The 20,190-nt window shown below is 46.9% G+C and overlaps 1 protein-coding gene across 2 annotated transcripts in view; it reads left to right on the top strand.

The window, feature by feature from the left end:
* Positions 1-20,190, top strand: part of DNAH9 (dynein axonemal heavy chain 9) — a 380,960-nt gene that overhangs the window by 329,411 nt on the left and 31,359 nt on the right. For both annotated transcript variants that reach the window (XM_003818106.6, XM_055101114.2), the window contains 5 exons: positions 2,240-2,467; positions 4,396-4,587; positions 6,278-6,469; positions 9,753-9,923; positions 14,695-14,877. In XM_003818106.6, coding sequence (XP_003818154.4) covers positions 2,240-2,467; positions 4,396-4,587; positions 6,278-6,469; positions 9,753-9,923; positions 14,695-14,877 — 966 coding nt within the window. The remainder of the gene's footprint in view (positions 1-2,239; positions 2,468-4,395; positions 4,588-6,277; positions 6,470-9,752; positions 9,924-14,694; positions 14,878-20,190) is intronic.

The raw sequence follows: 20,190 nt of genomic DNA, 5'->3' as shown, positions 1-20,190 counted from the left end.
AACATCTTTTAACATCCCATGGCACACTTTTGGGAAATGCTGCCTGAGGACCCTGACCCAGATGAACTAGGGCTTCTCTTCTGGGAGAGCTGGCTTCTCTGGTCCTGGGTGAGAGAGCAAGGCTCACAGTCTTCCCGCTCTTCCTTCCTGGCTGTAGGAGCTGTTGTGTGGATTTCCCAACCCAAGCCCATCAACCCCGTGGGGCAGCCTCGAGGATCTCTGAATCCACCCCAGGGTTCTATACACAAGCAACAGACATTCCTTCTCCCAGACCTGCCCAGTAGCAGAACTTGGAGTTTCTAAAGGAGCAGCCAAATTACCCACATGTAGGTTGCTGGTGATGCTGGCTAAAAGAAACCCTGGCTCTCAAGTAGCCCACTAAACACTCTGCTCCAATTGATTGGATTATAAGTACATTATTTAATTTCACCAATTTTCATCTCAACAACTACTACTATCCCTTACATAGCATTTTACAGTATACAAAACCCTTTTATTTATTTATTTATTTATTTATTTATTTATTTATTTTGTAGAGATGGGGTTTCACCATGTTGGCCAGGCTGGTATTGAACTCCTGGCCTCAAGCAATCCACCCGCCTTGGCCTCCCAAAGTGCTGGGATTACATATGTGAGCCACTGCACCCAGTCCTACAAAACCCTTTCAAATCCATTTCTTTGGTTATCTGCAGCCACTCTGAAATAAGTATAGCAAACGTTATTGTTATTTCTCTTCTTATAGAAGAGAAGGCAGCACTCAAAGACCAAATTACTGTGGTCCAAGTGCTGGGCTCAGCTCTGATCTGTGTATTTAAGGCTTTGCATGCTTACTTCCTCAAATATTTATCAAGGAGCTTTTATCTATCCATTATAATGAAACACATTGCAATGAAGCCAGGTGACTCCCCTTACTACAGTGAAAGGTGCATTCTGCAAAGCACTGGTAAGAAACAAATGTAGGTTTTGATAGATAGACAGCAATCAAACGTTGGGAGGAGGAGACAGGCTCAAAGACCAGACAGAGGAGCTTGGGATTAGAGTAGAGAGCCTTGTTTGGTCTTTGAGCAGCAATGACTCAGTGTGTTTCAGGAAGATAAGTTTGGCAACAATTAACAGAGTGGTTTGGAGAGTGGAGAGAGAAGACTCAGGAAAGCTAGCTAGAAAGAGTTTAAATCAGTGCCTTTCAAATGTTAACATATGTACAAATTACCGGAGGATCTCATTAAAAGGTGCTGATTCAGTAAGTTTGGGCAGGACCTTAGATTCTGCATTTCTAACTAGCTCCCAGGTACTGCCAACAATGTTGATCCATGAGCTCCAATTTGTACCATCAAGGTTTCAAATAATCTAGCTGTCAGGTAATGGGGAGTTAGACTTGGAAGATGACCAAGTGTTACAGCCTTTTTTTTTTTTTTTTTTTTTTTTTTTGAGACGGAGTCTCACTCTGTCACCCAGGCTGGAGCGCAGTGGCGTGATCTTGGCTCACTGCAAGCTCCGCCTCCCGGGTTCATGTCATTCTCCTCCCTCAGCCTCCTGAGTAGCTGGGACTACAGGCGCCCACCACCATGCCCAGCTAATTTTTTGTATTTTTAGTAGAGACGGGGTTTCACCGTGTTAGCCAGGATGGTCTCGATCTCCTGACCTCGTGATCCGCCTGCCTCAGCCTCCCAAAGTGCTGGGATTACAGGCGTTAGCCACCGCGCCTGGCTGTGTTACACTCTTAAATTGTGGTCTCCAGACCAGTAGCATCTGCATCACCAGGGAGCTTGTTAGAAATGCACATTCTCAGGCCCCATCCTGGACCTGCTGAATCTGAAACTCTGGGCTGGGGCACAAGAATCTGTGTTGTAAGAAGCCCTTCAGGTTATTCCCATGCACAGGCAAGTTTAAAAACATTATGCTGGAAAGCCTTAGGATAGCAAGAGATAGAGTTTAACTGCAGAATACTGGGAGGTCCTCACTACTGGGCATCCCAGAACTCTTTTCTATGATGTGATTTAAGACACTTCTGCCATTAAAAGTCATTGAGTTGCACAACATGTGAGTGCATGTAACGCCGTTAACTGTCCACTTAAAAAGGGTTTGAGATGTAAATTTTCTGTTACGTCTTACCACAATTTTTAAAAATTATGTGATGCTAAGACCAGTCCCCCCTCTGGCTGCCTTCCTGACAACTGTTTACTGCTAACAGAGCTAAGCAGATGCCTGTATTGAGGGGGGGCTCCTTCCTTCCCACTAGAACATTCACCTGGTGGCCAAGTGGCTCAGCACCCTGGAGAAGAAGCTGGAGGAGCACAGTGAGAACAGCCACCCAGAGTTCAGGGTCTTCATGAGTGCAGAGCCGGCACCCTCCCCTGAGGGCCACATCATCCCCCAGGGCATCCTGGAGAACTCCATTAAGATCACCAATGAGCCCCCCACGGGCATGCATGCCAACCTGCACAAGGCCCTGGACAACTTCACTCAGGTACGGCCCCGGGAGGGAGGCAAAAACAGCAGCACACCTCACAGTCAGCTGATGCAAACTGGTGGGGGGAGAGCATGCAACTCAGAAGGGAGTCGGGTGCTGGTTGGGCTACGGAGCAATGCTGATGTGGGTAAAATGTTCCCACCTGATGCCCACTCAGGGCAACCCCACTCTCCATTGCCAGATAACCCCAGGGGAGTAGAGCTCAGGACATTTCTTTGGCAAGAGATGCGGGGAAGCCTTCTGCAAGTTTACTGTTACCTAATATTCCAAGATGAAGAAGGACACGTTGTTATACATCTCATTGATAAGATACACTGGGTCACACACTGATGGGCTATCTTCAGGCAGAGAGATGACACTGTCAATCAGATGATATCACTTGACGTCTACGTGAATCTTGAGTATCAAGGGTTCAAAGAATCCAGGTGTTAGGTAGTGGGGATATGGATTTGCAATGTAACTGCATGTTAGACCCCCTAAAGTATGGCCCCTGGACCAGCAGCATCAGCATCACCTGGAAACTTGTTAGAAATGCAGATTTTTCTGTTGTCCCAGCTACCCGGGAGGCTGAGGCAAGAGAATGGCATGAACCTGGGAGGCGGAGCTTGCAGTGAGCCGAGATTGCGCCACTGCACTCCAGCCTGGGCGACACAGCGAGACTCCATCTCCAAAAAAAAAAAAAAAAAAAAAAAATTGCAGATTTTTAGGCCCCAATCTGAAACTCTGGGCTGGGGCCCAGGAATCTGTTTTAATGAACCCTCCGGGAGATTCTTATACACAGTCAAGTTTGAGAATACTGTGCTCCAGAGAGACCCAGAATATCAAGTGTTCAAACGCAGACCACTACGTTTCCATTATGGGGAATTTAAAGGCTTATGTTGTAGCGTATTTATTTGAAGCCAGGTCCAAGCCCGTGGTGGCCAACTTTGTATATGAAGTTGTACTGTCAAAGTCTGCGGCCCAGGCCTCTTTGATCTTCTCAAGAAGGCACTATTTCTTTTTGGTTCTCTCTTGGGAGTTCCACCTCCCTGGGCAGGAGAGTACCCAAAGGCCTGAATTGTAGCAGAGTGGAGGCCATCGGATCACCTTAAAATCCATCTGCCACACCACGCCTTGGTGGAATTCAAGGAGAGGGTTCCAGCAGCTGCTAGGGAGGTTTTCTTCTTGGTTGTCATCTTGTCATAGTACCAGTGCATCTCAGGTTTCCCAGAAGCCCTGCCAGCTCACATGTGTCAGATGGGTCATGCAGGTTATTTGAGATGGGCCATCCAACAGGATGACTGTGCCACCTAAACCAACATAAACCTTTGGGGTCTGGTTTAAGCCTAAAGTAAGATGAAGACCATGTAACAGTCAGAGTCTCAGAAGATTTTACTGACTGTGTGACACCCTTGTAGTGTAGGAGTCCAGCAGCCCAACTCTGGGCGGGAAGCTTCCACAAAGATTCAAGGAGCAAAACACATTCAGTACCCCCTGTACTCCTTTCCCAGCTTAACTCCCAGGCAGTGATTACACCTGCTGAGGTTCCACAACAGGCAAGAAAAGCATGGTAGGAAGGGAAGATATTAGAGATGGTGCCATGGGATGTGCACCCACACCCCACACCCCGGTACACAACATTCTCATTGCATGTCACCCTGATCCCCATCAGCTACATTAGTGAACTTTATTAGCACATCCGTATGCATAAACTTGAACCCTAAACCAAACCCTATTATCACCTGAATCTAAACCTTCATTCAATGCTCAGCTAAAGCCTGACCCTTCCACACGTTCCCCCCAGGCTGTAGTCTCGCTGTAACTCAAACCCAAACCAGAATATATGGTAATGTTTTCCAACACAAACCCTGATTGTAACCCCACCCTAGCCAGCCCCGTATAAGAGAAGTTGTGTGCAAACCTTAAAAGCGACACTCTCATTTCAGGACACTCTGGAGATGTGTTCTCGGGAGACGGAGTTTAAGAGCATCCTCTTTGCTCTTTGTTACTTCCATGCGGTGGTGGCAGAAAGACGAAAATTTGGGCCCCGGGGATGGAATCGCTCATACCCCTTTAACACTGGAGACCTCACTATCTCTGTGAATGTCCTCTACAACTTCCTGGAGGCCAACGCAAAGGTAAAGGCCATGGACATTCAGGGACTAGCCAGGTTGGGAGAGGGTTAAAATTATTTGATTTTGAGGGGTGAATCAGAGGGGTCTAGGATGGGGCCTGCGAATGTGCATTTCTAACAAGCTCCCTCGTGATGCAGATGCTGCTGATTCGGGGACCATAATTTAAGAGTGTAACACGTGGTCATGTTCCAAGCCCCACTCCCCATTACCTGACAGCTAGATTATTTGAAACCTTGATAGTACAAATCGGAGCCCATGCATCAACATCATTGGCAGGACCTGGGAGCTAGTTAGAAATGCAGAATCTCAGGTCCCACCCAAACTTACTGAATCAGTGCATTTTAACGAGATTCTCTGGTAATTCGTATGCACGTTAAGGAGGGCCACCTCTCACAAGGATGATGCAGTGCTATCCTACAGAAGGGGCATGAGCACACAGAAGGGCTGCACCCCACACAGGTGGGATGAGGCAGTGCCAACCCCAGGACTAACCCAAAGGCTGAGAATAGTACAACTGTGAGGTGAGAGCCATGGACGCTCAGGAAGTCTAACTAGAGACTCACACAGTGAGTCATTCCCATGAGAGTTTGTCCCGGGCCCCACCAGACCATACCTATGTCTTCACAGCATGGCAGGTAGACTGTGGATCAGCAGGAAGAGACTTCACACTCGCCCGATATAAGTTCCCAAACTTCGCTAACAATCAGTGCTCTTCCAATTAAGGGAATATTCACCTCGTCAAGGTTATTCTAGTTCAGGAGCCAAACACAGAGTCAACAGGGCCACCACCTCTTCCTCGTGGGGAAAACGAACCAGGCCCAGATGCCCTGAGAAATCCTTCTGTCTCCAGCCCTTGGGCCTGGGAAGCCCACTCAACAGTAATCTTTCATTGCTGGCTTTCCTCCAGTGACCTCCCTCCCTAAGTCTCACACCAATGAACTTGTGGGCTTTGTTTATTCCCTTTGAACTTTCAAAGGGGACAGTTAATCTTGTCATTAAAGGCAGAAAATTAGAAAAGTACTCTGGTCCTCACTTTTCTCCATTTGACATTCACCTATTTAAAGAATTTCTAGGTAGAGCCTGCCTTCACTGTCACAGTTTAAAAGCTTGAAAGAGGGAAGGCATATATATATGGGGCGTGGGGTTGGCATCTTTCCTGTCTTCACTCTTTGATGTAATTCTTCAAGCTTTTTTTTTTCTTCTTTTTTTTTGAGACGGAGTTTCGCTCTTGTTGCCCAGGCTGGAGTGCAATGGCGTGACCTCAGCTCACCACAACCTCCGCCTCCCGGGTTCAAGAGATTCTCCTGTCTCAGCCTCCCGAGTAGCTGGAATTACAGGCATGCACCACCACACCCGGCTAATTTTGTATTTTTAGTAGCGACGGGGTTTCTCCATGTTGGTCAGGCTGGTCTCGAACTCCCAATCTCAGGTGATCCACCCGCCTCGGCCTCCCAAAGTGCTGGAATTACAGGCGTGAGCCACCGCGCCCGGCCTTCTTCAAGCTTTTAATGAACTCCCCAAACACCCCTAACCCTGCTGGGCACTGGGGGTATGGAGAAAAATAAGACATTGCTCCCAATCTCAAGAAGCGTCCCTCTCTTGTGGCTTTCTGTGCTGCCCAGATGGGAGGCCAGCCCCGACGCCTGTGTGGAGGCCTTCCTTCCTTCCTCTCTTTCTTTCCCCCATCACTCAGGTCCCCTATGATGATTTGCGCTACCTGTTTGGAGAGATCATGTATGGAGGCCATATCACAGATGACTGGGACAGAAGACTCTGCAGAACCTACCTGGGGGAATTCATTCGACCAGAAATGTTAGAAGGAGAACTGTCTTTGGCCCCAGGGTTCCCACTCCCAGGCAACATGGACTACAATGGTTATCATCAGGTGAGACTCTGCTCTGTGCTTCTGATGTCGTGAGGGTGCTCACAGGGCCCTGGGTATTCCTCCCACGCCGACCTGCACCACCAGGGAAGCCTCTGCTGGGACATCACCATGGGCTGCAGGCAGGGGCTGAGGCAAAAGGGCTTAGACAGCTGAGCTCATGTCAAATCTGGTCCTATGCCCCAAGCCTGCCCTGTTTAAGTTGAGAGATACGGGATTTCTATCCTCAAATTAATAATCAAATGGAGCCTTTGGACATCTTTCGATTCTTGATGTTTGGTTCAGTCATTCTATGTGTTGCTGTTTTCTACAAATAACATCTGGGACAGTTATTTGGTTGTTTTCACTTGGGATGTTGACAAACCCTTTTTTTTTTTTTTTTTGAGATGGAGTCTTGCTCTGGTGCGCAGGCTGGAGTGCAGTGGCGCGATCTCTGCTCACCACGAGCTCCGCCTCCCGGGTTCACGCCATTCTCCTGCTTCAGCCTCCCAAGTAGCTGGGACTACAGGCGCCCGCCACCACGCCCGGCTAATTTTATTTTTGTATTTTTTTAGTAGAGACGGGGTTTCACCCTGTTAGCCAGGATGTTCTTGATCTCCTGACCTCGTGATCCGCCCACCTGGGCCTCCCAAAGTGCTGGGATTACAGGCGTGAGCCGCCGCGCCTGGCCTGACAAAGCCATTTTTCATGGAGCAAAATTTCAGGCAAGACCTTAGCCAACTTTTGGTAAAGTTTCTGTCGGTGATCCTAATATCCCTGGAGGAGCATAGTCTTATGCGGTCTTATGCCAAGATCTCTCAGGTCACTCACCCCTCCCACTCCGTGTTGGTGGCTATGAACACAGGCACATACCACATACGTATGCCACAGTCAGCATTCTCATGAAGGTTTTCTTTTCTTTTCTTTTTTGAGACGGAGTCTTGATCTGTCACCCGGGCTGGAGTACAGTGGTGCGATCTTGGCTCGCTGCAACCTCCGCCTCCCAGGTTCAAGCTATTCTCCCTGCCTCAGCCTCCTGAGTAGCTGGGATTACAGGCCCCCACCACCACACCCGGTTTTTGTATTTTTTAGTGGAGACGGGGTTTCATTGTGTTGGCGAAGCTGGTCTCGAACTCCTAACCTCAGGTGATCCACCTGCCTCGGCCTCCCAAAGTGCTGGGATTACAGGTGTGAGCCACCACGCCCGGCCTCATGGAGGTTTTCTTACTATTACTTCGGTCTTTTATGTTACTATTACCACAGCTATGTTTAAAGTATTCATCTTTGCCTATTTCACCTTCCATGGAAAACATTCCGAAAGATTTTTTTTTTTTTTTTTTTTAAGACGGAGTCTCACTCTGTCACCCAGGCTGGAGTGGAGTAGCGCGATCTCGGCTCACTGCAACCTCCGCCTCCCTGGTTCAAGCAATTCTCCTGCCTCAGCCTCCTGAGTAGCTGGGATTACAGGCATGCGTCACCACGCCCGGCTAATTTTTGTATTTTTAGTAGAGAAGGGGTTTCACCATGTTGGCCAGGCTGGTCTCGAACTCCTGACCTCATGATCCTCCCGCCTCAGCCTCCCAAAGTGCTAGGATTACAGGCGTGAGCCACCGCGCCCGGCCCGAAAGATATTTTTTAGCAGTTTTTATTGGTAGGCTTTTGAACATGCCTAGAAAAACTCTTGAATATAAAACATAAGGGAAATATTGATCACAGGAATATTAACTGCAAGCTTTAAAAAAATTTTTTTTTAATTCATTAAACTTAAGGGTAAATCGTAAAAGTCATTTGATCCAGAAAAATTGGACCTATAAGAAGAGATTTAAAACAATAAAGCTCTTTAAGGAAAATAAGAGGAAATGTTTTTAACTACTTCACCAAAGGCAAGAAGGCTTTTCCCAGGAAAATTGTGCAACAGCGTCCCCTAGTGTCCATAGGATAATTCGACAGGAGGCTGGAGCAAGTAACAGGCAAAGGAAGTCTGTTTCTCTTATTCAGCAAGGGTGAAATCGATTTGCACATTTCCAAATGACTGAGGTACACTCTCTTTCTTATACTTCTCTTTAATGTGTTAGTTAATAGATGGTTCTAGGGCATCTACATAGAGTCCGGGCCTGCACAGAACGCTGGAGGAAATACAAAAATGAACATACAGATCGGCCCTTGAGGAATGAGCAATCTATTAGGCTAGGTGTTAATAACACCAAGGAATCGTCAAAATCATATCAGGAACGGAACTTGAGGGATATTTTCCCACCATCGTATAAAGAGTCATGAAGAGGCACTCAAAACATTCAGAGCCAGGCGCGGTGGCTCCCGCCTGTAATCCCAGAACTTTGGAAAGTCAAGGCTGGAGGATCACTTGAGCTGATGAGTTAGAGACCAGCCCAGGCAACATAGTGAGACCTCATCTCTACAAAAAATAGAAATAAAAAATCGGCTTGAGCATGGGGGCATGTACCTGTATTTCCAGCTACTTGGGAGACTGAGGTGGAAAGCACTTGAGCCTGGGAGATGGAGGCTTTAGTGAGCTGTGTACTCTACTGTACACTACTGTACTCTAGTTTTTTCAGCAGAGTGAGAGCCTGTCTCACACACACAATAAAATAAAATAAAATATAAAATAAAACTGAGCCTTAGCCGCTGGTTAGGATTTTTAGGCATTAGGCATGGCAGACTCTAGCCACTAGCACTGGCCACAGAAAGGAGCTGCTAGGGTGACACACAGTTTCAAAATTTTTTTTATTTGAATACCTTTCACCAGGGGTGCAGACTCTCCAGTTCGCAGCCAATCTCACCCCCCTTGTCCTAAGCCCAATTCACTTGTTTATTTTGCATGCGCCGTCCCATGTACGTGTTCAGGTTTGTCATATCTGATTTAGATGGAGGGGAGAGAAAAGAAGGAAAGGTCTGGAATCCTAGAAGAGCTTAAGTAAAATCACTAGGGAGGGATTCGTATTTTTGAAGGACTATGAGAAGTCCTCCTCTGGTCTGCAGGAAAAAGAGTCATCAGGGAGGAGTGGGAGGCATTGGGTGTGGAGATAGATAAAGGCATCTAAGCCTCCCAGAAAAGAGAGAATGATAGAATGAATGTGGAAGTTCTGGGAAACGGGTCCAGCCGACAAAAACGGATGACGTCAAGGTGCACTAATAGGTGGAGAGGGTGCTGAAGTCAACCAGGGATGGTGAGCAGTGTCCCCTGGAGGAGGGATACTAGCCCATGGACTCCCTGCAGAGGACAAGCCGGTGTGGGAGATGGGAGGTACGTGTTGGTTTCTTTTTAAGTGAGCTTGCCCTTGATTTTCAGTACATCGATGCTGAGCTGCCCCCAGAATCCCCCTACCTCTATGGCCTCCACCCGAACGCAGAGATTGGCTTCCTGACCCAAACCTCAGAAAAGCTCTTCCGCACTGTGCTGGAGCTGCAGCCTCGGGACAGCCAGGCCGGAGACGGAGCGGGCGCCACAAGAGAAGAAAAGGTGTGTGTGGTGGGGACTGCCTGAGGTCGTTCTGGGGGACCCCGAGGATCATAGATGCACACCTTTCTCCTGCTGGCCATTTTGGCAGTACACAGCATAGACAACACACAAAGCACCAACCACCTGCAGCCTGGAGATGCTTGCCTGTCACCGCCAAGAGCCTCTCCCCTCCCGTCATCACCATGCTGGCCAACAGTTAAATCACAGGAAGTCCCTGCCATTGGGTTCAGCAGTTTTCTTTGCCAGTCCACCCAAAGTCCATTTTTATTCAGCTTCTCTGCCAAAGTGAAGAAAGGGCAGGGCTGAACAGTGGTGGCTTGGGAACCTTGAATGTGATTTCTTGATCCCCTGGCAAACCAAGCAAGGATGGGCAAGGGGTTGCCCCTAAGCACCCCCACCTCATTTCACCAACCAGATGCCGGTGGGGAAGAACACAGTCCTTCATAATGCAAACGCCTTCCCTTTGTGTGAATGGCTTCTAGTCCGAGAGTCTCTAAATACACAGTTACCTGCTACTAAGCACAGGACTTCCTGAAATTTTAGGGAGGTGGAAGGGAATTATGGAGTAGAAAGGCAGACCAGGGTGAGGTGTGGGTTTCAGGACAACCCAAGGCAACATGGGGGCTCTGATCCTGGTGTGGGGGTAGCTGAGGATAAAGGAAGAATGGGCCTCACGCCTGTAATCCCAGCACTTTGGGAGGCCAAGGCGGGCAGATCATGAGGTCATGAGTTCAAGACCAGCCTGGCCAACAGGGTGAAACCCCGTCTCTACTAAAAAATACAAAAATTAGCCGGGCGTGGTGGTGGGCGCCTGTAATCCCAGCTACTCGGGAGGCTGAGGCAGGAGAATTGCTTGAACCTGGGAGGCAGAGGTTGCAGTGAGCCAAGACCGTGCCACTGCACTCCAGCCTGGTGACAGAGCAAGACTCTGTCTCAAAAAAAAAAAAAAAAAAAAAAAAAAGAATGGGCCACCAAAGGGAAATTTCTCCATGAATTTTTTTCTGAGACAAGCTAACCAACTTCCTAAAGATGTATTTGTATCAGCTCACATCCACCCCATGGTACTGCCTGGAATTTTTTTTAAAATTTAATTTTTCTAAGAGTAAGATTTCACTCCATCACCCAGGCTGGAGAGTTCAGTGGCATAATCACAGCTCACTACAGCCTCCAACTCCTAACCTCAAGCAATCCTTCCACCTCAGCCTCCTGAGTAGCTAGGACTGCAGGTGTGTACCACCACGCCCTGCTAATTTTTTAACTTTTTGTAGAGACAGGGTCACACTATGTTGCCTAGGCTAGTCTTGAACTCCTGGGCTGAAGCAGTCCTCTCACTTTGACCTCCCAAAATGCTAGGATTATAGGTGTGAGCCACTGCACCCGGTCCTAGCTGGGTTCTTTAATTTAGAGATGCCATTAGGTTTACAAGTAAACATCCTTGGGAAGATTATCAAACTTTTAGGCTCTAGAGACTGATTTTAGGAAAGCAAACTGATACTAAAAGAGTTGGACTTTTATATAAAGGTATGGAGTCATGTCATCAAAATAGTATTTCTCAAATTTTAATATGCCTAAGAATGTGCCAGAGAGATTGAAATTCTGACTCCGAGGTCTGGGGTTAGGTTGCATTGGCAACCTAGTGATTTTGATGAGGTGAGCATACTTCGAGAAATCTGCTCCATATCACTCTACTCAGTCTATTCCACTATTTGATGTATAATTTGAAAATAAAGAGAAGAACCCACCCAGAATGAATAATGTTCCTAGATCTAAAACTGGAAAAGGCTGAGACTGTATAAGTAATAGACTTAGAATTCTTCAGTCAAGGTTCAAAGAAGGTTCTAATGCTTATCATTTCCTTATCCCCTCCCCCAGCTAACCCAAGAAATGGGGTGTGTATGTGCTTGTGTGTGTATTTCAGAAATGATATGAACTGTGATTACTTGCCATGCACAATGCTGCGTGGGACACGTGTGCAGGTTGCTGGGTGCACATCTGATTGTGCAGTATCCCAGTATTTGGCCATGGTGGTGTTTCTCACATAGCTCACATGTTCCTATGAGCTATGTTCCTTCCTGTCCACACCGCAGCTCAGCTCAAGATGACGGGCAAAGAGTCAAAGCCCAGAGAGTATTTTGTTGTTAAGAAGTAAATGACCGAGAGGTTGTACACTCCACATACACTCATGAACTCTTGACTCAATTCTGCTTCCATGTTTACATCTATATGAAGGGAAGCTGGGGATTTTAGTATACAGCTAAAGAGAAGGAGTGAGAAGGGAGGTTGGCATGTTAGATACATGGATGGATGGATGGATGGATGGATGGATGGATGGATGGATGGATAGATGATGGGTAGATGGGTGATGATGGATAGATAATTGATGGATGGATGGATGGATGGGTGATGGGTAGATGGGTGATGGATGGATAGTGGGTGGATGGATGGATGATAGAGGAATAGAGTTATGTACACTGAAGGGCATCTGCAGGAATATATACCAAAAAACCAACAGTTGAACAGTGTTTTTCTCCCACTGGGGGAAGAGTTAAGACTATGGGAGGACTTTGCTTCTAATATCATGTGTATCAGAAATGTTTAGATTTTTCTGGTAAGCATTTATTACTTTTCCAGAAAGGAAGAAAGCAGAAGTGTTTGTCTGTGGAAATAAGGTGGACTCCGTCCCTTGGAACCCACTCCTCCTATCTGAAAGAGTCTCTGGGTTCCCTGAGCAAAAGAGGGGCCCCGCATACATCTGTGGACCTGGGTCCTTCCCTATCAGCCCTCTCCCTCCTCAGGCCCCCACACCCTTTACAGCCTAATCAGAGATGAAACAGAACTCTGTGTCCCCACATCCTGCGTATTTTGGAACAATACCTCCAGACGATCTTTTCGTCTCTTTGTAAATAATGTCCAAATGGAAGCTCGCTGATATAGAGCTGTTTTTTCAAACTCTGCTCCAGAGAAAAATATATATATAATTTTAGCCATTTGTCTTCCCAGCAGCTGCTCTCAGGTACCATTAAAATCCGATTCCAGTTTTTGCTATGACAGCACCAAAGACCCATTCGTGACAGAGTGATTGGTTTTTACTTTCTTTTTTCTAACATCAGCTCTTTTCCTGGAGATGGCATTGTGTGTTAACAATACAAGGCAAGGTGAATATTTATCATCCTTTACACTTATATAGTTCTTCATAGCTTTCAGAGACTGCCACACTCATCAGCTCATTTGATTTGATCTTCACATCAACTCTGGGAGTTGGGAAAGGGGACAAGTGGAGAAAAAGACACTCTTGGAAGTGTTACAGCTGGAGAAAATTGAGGCCTAAGTAACTTGCTTACGTTCACATGGGTAATGCATGGCAGAACTGTATTAACTCGGTCAGGCCTCCTTGGCTGCAAGCTATAGACACCAACAGAGCTTAACTAGGCAAGAAATGGCTCACTCTATCAAGGGAGTCAGCCTAAGAAGAGATAAAAATCACGATGGCTCTAGAGTCCCAGGTAAAAGAAGGGTAGACCGCCCTTTCCAGGCGCCTCCATCCTGCCAGTGGTTCCTTGGATTCCAGGCTTGAGATTCAAATCATTGTGCTCCTGGGAAACATAATCTGATTGGCCTAACTTGGCTCAGGGGAAACTGGGCCCAGTGACTAAACATAAACATAAAACAATGGGGAAGACATAGTTTCACAAAGGAGATAGGGAATTGTTCCTAGAAGGGAAAAGAGATAATGAAAAACAGATATCCACCACAGGCACCTAGAGCTCAGCTCTCAGGACTCCAGAAATGGCTGGTGCTCGCTCACTCCCTCCCTCCTTCCCCTCTCTCCCTCTGTCCCAACCTGCTGGCTGTGTGGTCTATTATGTCTGCACTTGTTTCATTTTTCTTTCTCTGCTGACAGACCTCCTGGGCTTACTCATTTATTCCAAAATGGCAGACTCAACCTCCAAGTGCTTGCCCCAAATTAACTCAGAATCTCTGAGCCTCAATTCCAGTTTTCCAGGAGAGAGACCCTACTTGTCCTAGCTCCCCTGATCTAATTAGCTGACAGTTTGTGTGGGGAAAAGAATCGTGGGGTACAACAGGAGGTTTACATGATAGATGAGGGTGTTTCTTCCAGAACTCAAGGATAGAAACTGCAGTGTTGCATCATAGAAACTCAGAACTGAGTGGATGACCGGATAGATAGATAGATAGATAGATAGTGATAGATTAGATAGATGGATAGATGAATGACAGATTAGATAGATGATAGATAGATATTGTATATAACTGTATATTGATATACTGTATCTGGATATAGATAGATAGATAGATATTGTATATAACTGTATATTGATATACTGTATCTGGATATAGATAGATAGATCTGTCATTGCTGCTCATCACTTCAGCTTCACATGGCCCGCAGGGGCCACCTTTTGGCCCAAGTCTGTCTTATGGCTTTCTAGTTTGATTCCCACAGCCAACTGGATCAGCCTCTGAGTTTTTCAACTCCAAATTCTTAGAGAGCTATCTGTGTTCATCGTATTATGCTAGGCATGCAAGTCCCGGGAACTTGGCCAGCCTATGAAGAGGTCCACTGTGGTCAGTCAGTCCTCAGCCCTGACCTAGTTGACCTCGACAAGCAGGCAAGAGTTTGGCCAGGTCAGTGGGTGGAGGGGCAGCAGACGATGGGTGATTGGCATCTCTAGTCCCACACTGCAGGAAAATGGATTCCTTCTGGAGAATAGAGCCCTTTCTTAACACTGTGTTTCCTTCTGTGGGGCAGGTCAAGGCACTTCTGGAAGAAATATTGGAGCGGGTGACAGACGAGTTTAACATCCCAGAACTGATGGCCAAAGTGGAGGAGCGCACCCCTTACATTGTAGTTGCCTTCCAGGAGTGTGGCCGGATGAATATCCTCACCAGAGAGATTCAGCGCTCACTGAGGGAGCTGGAGCTCGGCTTAAAGGTGAGCGCGGTCTTGTAAGGCATGGAGGGGACATTGCTAGAGGACACAGATGGACCCCTATGGGGAAGAAGGAGCACTGGGGGACCTGAAAGCTGGGGAGCAGTTGTCCTGCAGCATCCTAGGTGCCCAAAAGTCATCACTCCCCAGAAACCAAAGCCTGGCCATGAGGTTATCTACAAGAACCAAGATGTTATACAGTCTTTGACATTTCTCGTCAACAAGGAAAGAGTCTACAATTTCTACTACCAGTTACTTAGACAAGTTTATTTTCCTCATCTTGAGATGATGTAAAGTGCCTAGCACAGAGCCTGTTAATTACTGTTCACCCCGATGACAGGGAAATGGAAGCTCTTGCTGCCTTTGAGGAGCTGAGGAAGGTGACTGATGTTGATTTACATTGGCTTGTTTTTTGTTGTTGTTTGTTTGTTTTTTGAGACAGAGTCTTGCTCTGTCACCCAGGCTGGAGTGCAGTGGCGCGATCTCGGCTCACTGCAAGCTCCACCTCCTGGGTTCACGCCATTCTCCTGCCTCAGCCTCCCGAGTAGCTGGGACTACAGGTGCCTGCCACCAAGCCCGGCTAATTTTTTGTATTTTTAGGAGAGATGGGGTTTCACCGTGTTAGCCAGGATGGTCTCCATCTCCTGACCTCATAATCCACCCGCCTCAGCCTCCCAAAGTGCTGGGATTATAGGTGTGAGCCACTGCACCTGGCCTACACTGGCTTGTTTATTACAAGAATTGTAAATGAACACTCAGACAAGCCCTGGAAGTCCAGGTATGGAACATGCTAGTGCCTTCATCATGTCTGTCTCTTGGGGTTAAACAGCTAGGGTCACATGTGGATAGGAAAAACACATATGAGTTTTTTCACATGGAGTCACATAGATGATGAAACGGACTGCAAAATCTAGGTTAGGGCTGGGCGCGGTGGCTCGTGCCTGTAATCCCAGCACTTTGGGAGGCCAAGGCGGGCGGATCACAAGGTCAGGAGATCGAGACCACCCTGGCTAGCACGGTGAAACCCCGTCTCTACTAAAAATGCAGAAATTAGCCAGGCGTGGCGGTGTGCGCCTGTAGTCCCAGTTGCTGGGGAGGCTGAGGCAGGAGAATATCATGAACCTGGGAGGCGGAGCTTGCAGTGAGCCGAGATCGCACTGCTGCACTCCAGCCTGGGTGACAGAGCAAGACTCCGTCTCAAAAAAAACAAAAACAAAAAAATCAAGGTTAGGGTTTTTTTTGTTTAATCGCTTAATGTTCTTTCTCCTTCCTCCACCGCATCTCAACATGGGTAGAAGGAAATAAGGAAGGAGAGACAGGAGGGGAATGTTGAAGATGGACAATGTTTGGTAACGTTTCCAAATTCTGTGCCAGCTTGTAATCAAATGAAGTACAAAATTTCACAGAGTAAATAAGAACTTTGCCTGTTATGTAATGCAGTTCCATTACTGAGGTACGCAGGTATATATCAGTAACTATCTTGAGTAGGTTTGCTGCCATTTGAAAGGCTTATGGAACTTGGGTAATGTGGCACAGCCTGTTTACCCATTCGACTTCCAGTTCATTCACTCATTTTTCTTCCGAGAGCCTTTGCTGCAGTTGGTGTCATGAATCTCAGAGCTTGCCTGGACAAAGATGCAGGGTGTGGGAGGTAGTTGTCTTTTCTTTCAGTCTGATTCAAGCAATGTTGATTGATGAGCCTCTTGGGCAAGTCTCAGCACTGCCTGCTGGAGGGTGCAAAGGAGATTGGAAAGGGAGCCTTCCCTTGCAGAAGGACAGTCTTGTGGGGAAACAGACACACACACTGATATAAAGCAGGGTGAAATTAATTAAGAGCCACATAGAGAGACGCGGGAGAAGAAAGAAGAAACAAGTATTGTGTGTGGGATAAGGAAAGCCCCAGGGAAGCAGTGGCATTGAGGGGGTTCTGGAGGAAGGGTAGGGTTGTGACAGGTGATCACAAAAGGCAGGGGCTCCTAGAGGCACAGGGCAGAGCAGCCCACGGTCTGTTCTCAGAGTTAACATGGTTTGGCTGCAGCTACAGGCCCACTCAGGTGAGCAACAGTGATAGGGTGAACTTCCAAAAGGTGACAAAACAATGATAGAAAAGCAGCTGGGACCTTTGTCTACTGGTCCCACTGCGAAATGGAAGATAAACAGAGAAATCTCCATTCAAACTTGCTGTCATGAATCCCAGACTCTCCTTAGGACCATCCCCCAAGTTGGCCTGGTCCTCAGACTCTCCAGAAGTTTTATGACATGTTCCCATCTCCACGCTCCAGTCCTACCAACCTCTAAGGGTGGGGCCTGGAAGTCTGTAATGTTTCATCACCAGCCAGGAAATTCTTATGATGACTCAAGTTTGGGAAGCACAGCATGAAGGTAAGAGGCAAAAGAAAAAAGTTAGACAGTGGTATTTGTGGCAAAATGAAGGTGCAAAGGGGATGGCAGCAGAGTTCAGAGAAGAGAGTTTTAAGTCTAGGGAATGGATAAAGCTGAGCTGGCCAGAAATGAGAACAGCAGGGAAAAGAGGCAAAGCAGGTGACTTGGCAGGAGGGGTTCGCAGGATGGTCTGGCCTGTGAGTGAGAGGTGGAGGGCCCAAGTGGGGCAAGTCCCTCAGATGGAGCAGCGAGGAATGTCAGCTCCGAGCTCTTCCCGGAACACTGGTGGAAGGCACACTTGGCTTTGCTGACCAGCTTACCTGGCAGGGGGAAGGGGAAGAGGAAATTCTGCTTGAGGTTTTCCTTCCTCACTTTCTTAGTTTAACAATCACTTTATGCTGGCCTCAGTGGCTCACGCCTGTAATCCCAGCACTTTGGGAGGCTGAGGCGGGTGGATCGCTTGAGGTCAGCGGTTCAAGACCAGCCTGGCCAACATGGCAAAACCCCGTCTCTACTAAAAATACAAAAATAAGCCAGGCGTGGTGGCGGGCGCCTGTAATCCCAGCTACTATGGAGGCTGAAGCAGGAGAATCGCTTTAACCTGGGATGCTATAACCTGCAGTGAGCCGACACTGTGCCACTGCACTCCAGCCTGGGTGACAGAGAGAGATTCCATCTCAAAAAAAAAAAAAAAAATCACTTTAAAGTTCTGGGACTGTTGGAGCTAAACGATGGGAATACACAGACATACAGAGTGGAATAACCAACATTGGAGGTGGCAAAAGGTGGGAAGGAAGGAGGGGGGTGAGGAATGAAAAATTACTTATTGGGTACAGTGTTCACTATTCAGGTGACAAGTACACTAAAAGTGAGAATTGCACTACTATGCAATATACACATGTGAGAAAGCTGCACTTGTGGCCGGGTGCAGTGGCTCACGCCTGTAATCCCAGCACTTTGGGAGGCCGAGGCAGCTGGATCACGAGGTCAGGAGATCGAGACCATCCTGGCTAGCATGGTGAAACCCCGTCTCTACTAAAAATACAAAAAAAAAAAATTAGCCGGGCGTAGTGGTGGGCACCTGTAGTCCCAGCACTTTGGGAGGCCGAGGTGGGCGGATCACTTGAGGTCAGGAGTTGGAGACAAGCCTGGCCAACATGGTGAAACCTCATCTCTACTAAAAAATACAAAAATTAGCCAGGCGTGGTGGCAGGCGCCTGTAATCCCAGCTACTTGGGAGGCTGAGGCAGGAGAATAGTTGGAGGCTGAGGCAGGAGAATAGTTTGAACCTGGGAGGTGGAGGTTGCAGTGAGCCGAGATCGTGCCACTGCACTCCAGCCTGGGTGACAGAGCAAGAGTCCATCTCAAAAAAAAAAAAAAAAAAAAAAAGAGCCAGATTAGATCCCCAGTCAGCAAGCCAGACTTTAAACTTGAACAGCTTCACATCTTTAGAAACAGATTTTGTCTATCAGGAGGGGCAAGCAACCACTGAAGCATAGAAAAAAAGCCTGACACCATCACACGTTTGAATGATAAAAATTACTTCCCGGCCAGGTGTGGTGGCTCACACCTGTAATCCCAGCACTTTGGGAGGGCAAGGTGGGTGGATCACAAGGTCAGAAGTTTGAGACCAGCCTGGCCAATATGGTGAAACCCTGTCTCTACTAAAAATACAAAAAAATTAGCCAGGCGTGGTGGCAGGCACCTGTAGTCCCAGCCACTCGGGAGGCTGAGGCAGGAGAATGGCGTGAACCCGGGAGGCAGAGCTTGCAGTGAGCCAAGATGGCACCACTGCACTCCAGCCTGGGCCACAGAGCAAGACTCCATCCCCCCCCCCAAAAAAAAAAAAAAGAAAAAGAAAAAAAAAATCTGCACTTGTACCCTCTAAATATATAACGGTATTTTAAAATTGAAAAAGGAAAAAAAATGCTTGCAAGCCGAAAAATAAAATAAAATATTCCAGGGCTGTTTCAGGTTGAGCATAGGGAGACAGGTCTACCCATGTTAGCCAACACATTAATTGGACAAACCCAAATGCTGTGCCCAGACTGGGCACCAAGGTTAGAAAATGTCTAATTTTTGAAGTCATTAAGTCAACACTGTTAGCATTCATGAAAAAGATATTGTTATTCACCATACTTCATATTTGGCTGGATGGGAGGCCATAATGTCTACCTAAAAAGTATTAACTACTGAAAAGCACAGCACTGAAAGCCTTGAGGACTACAGGAGCTCAAAGCACACAAAAGTGGTAAAGGAAGGCATCATCTGGGGGCCACAAATATGTTCCCATAGAAAGGAATTCTTTTGGGAATTCACCACAGTTAGACATCTGTCTCTCAGCCTCACAAGATGAGGAACCAGGTCCTGTGATTATCCCAGAGCTGACTGGAAGGGGTATTGACTCCCACTAACCAAACTCACAAAAGCCTGATGTACCAAATGCCCAATGGCCAATTTATTCTGTTTCAATAACAACTAGGCATCATTTTCAAAGGGGCATATACTGACAACAGACTGCCCAGAAATTATCTCCCTATGTAGGAAAACTACAGAAGACAAGTTCTTAGACTTTTAATGCCCAATACAGTAGCCATTAATGACAGGTGACTACTGAGCCTTGAAATGCGATAGTCCAAATTGAGATGTGCTATAAGCTTAAATTACACACCACATTTCAAAGCCATAAGACCAAAAACTATAAAATAGTCTAGTAATTTTATATTTATTATATATTGAAATGATGTTTGGTATTTTAGATATATTGAGTTAAATAAAAGTTAAATTCACCTGTTTGGTTTTTTACTTTTAAAATGTGAATTCCAGAAAATTTTTAATTACCTATGTGGCTCTCACATGTGGTTTGCATTCTATTTCATTTAGGCAGTGCATATCTTAGATGGAGCCATGGCCAGCCCAGAATCTGGGAGGGGC

The sequence above is a fragment of the Pan paniscus genome, chromosome 19 (assembly GCF_029289425.2).
Source record: "Pan paniscus chromosome 19, NHGRI_mPanPan1-v2.0_pri, whole genome shotgun sequence".
NCBI lineage: Eukaryota > Metazoa > Chordata > Mammalia > Primates > Hominidae > Pan > Pan paniscus.
Note: the sequence above shows the minus strand (reverse complement) of the source record. Positions and strands in the feature narration are given on the sequence as shown.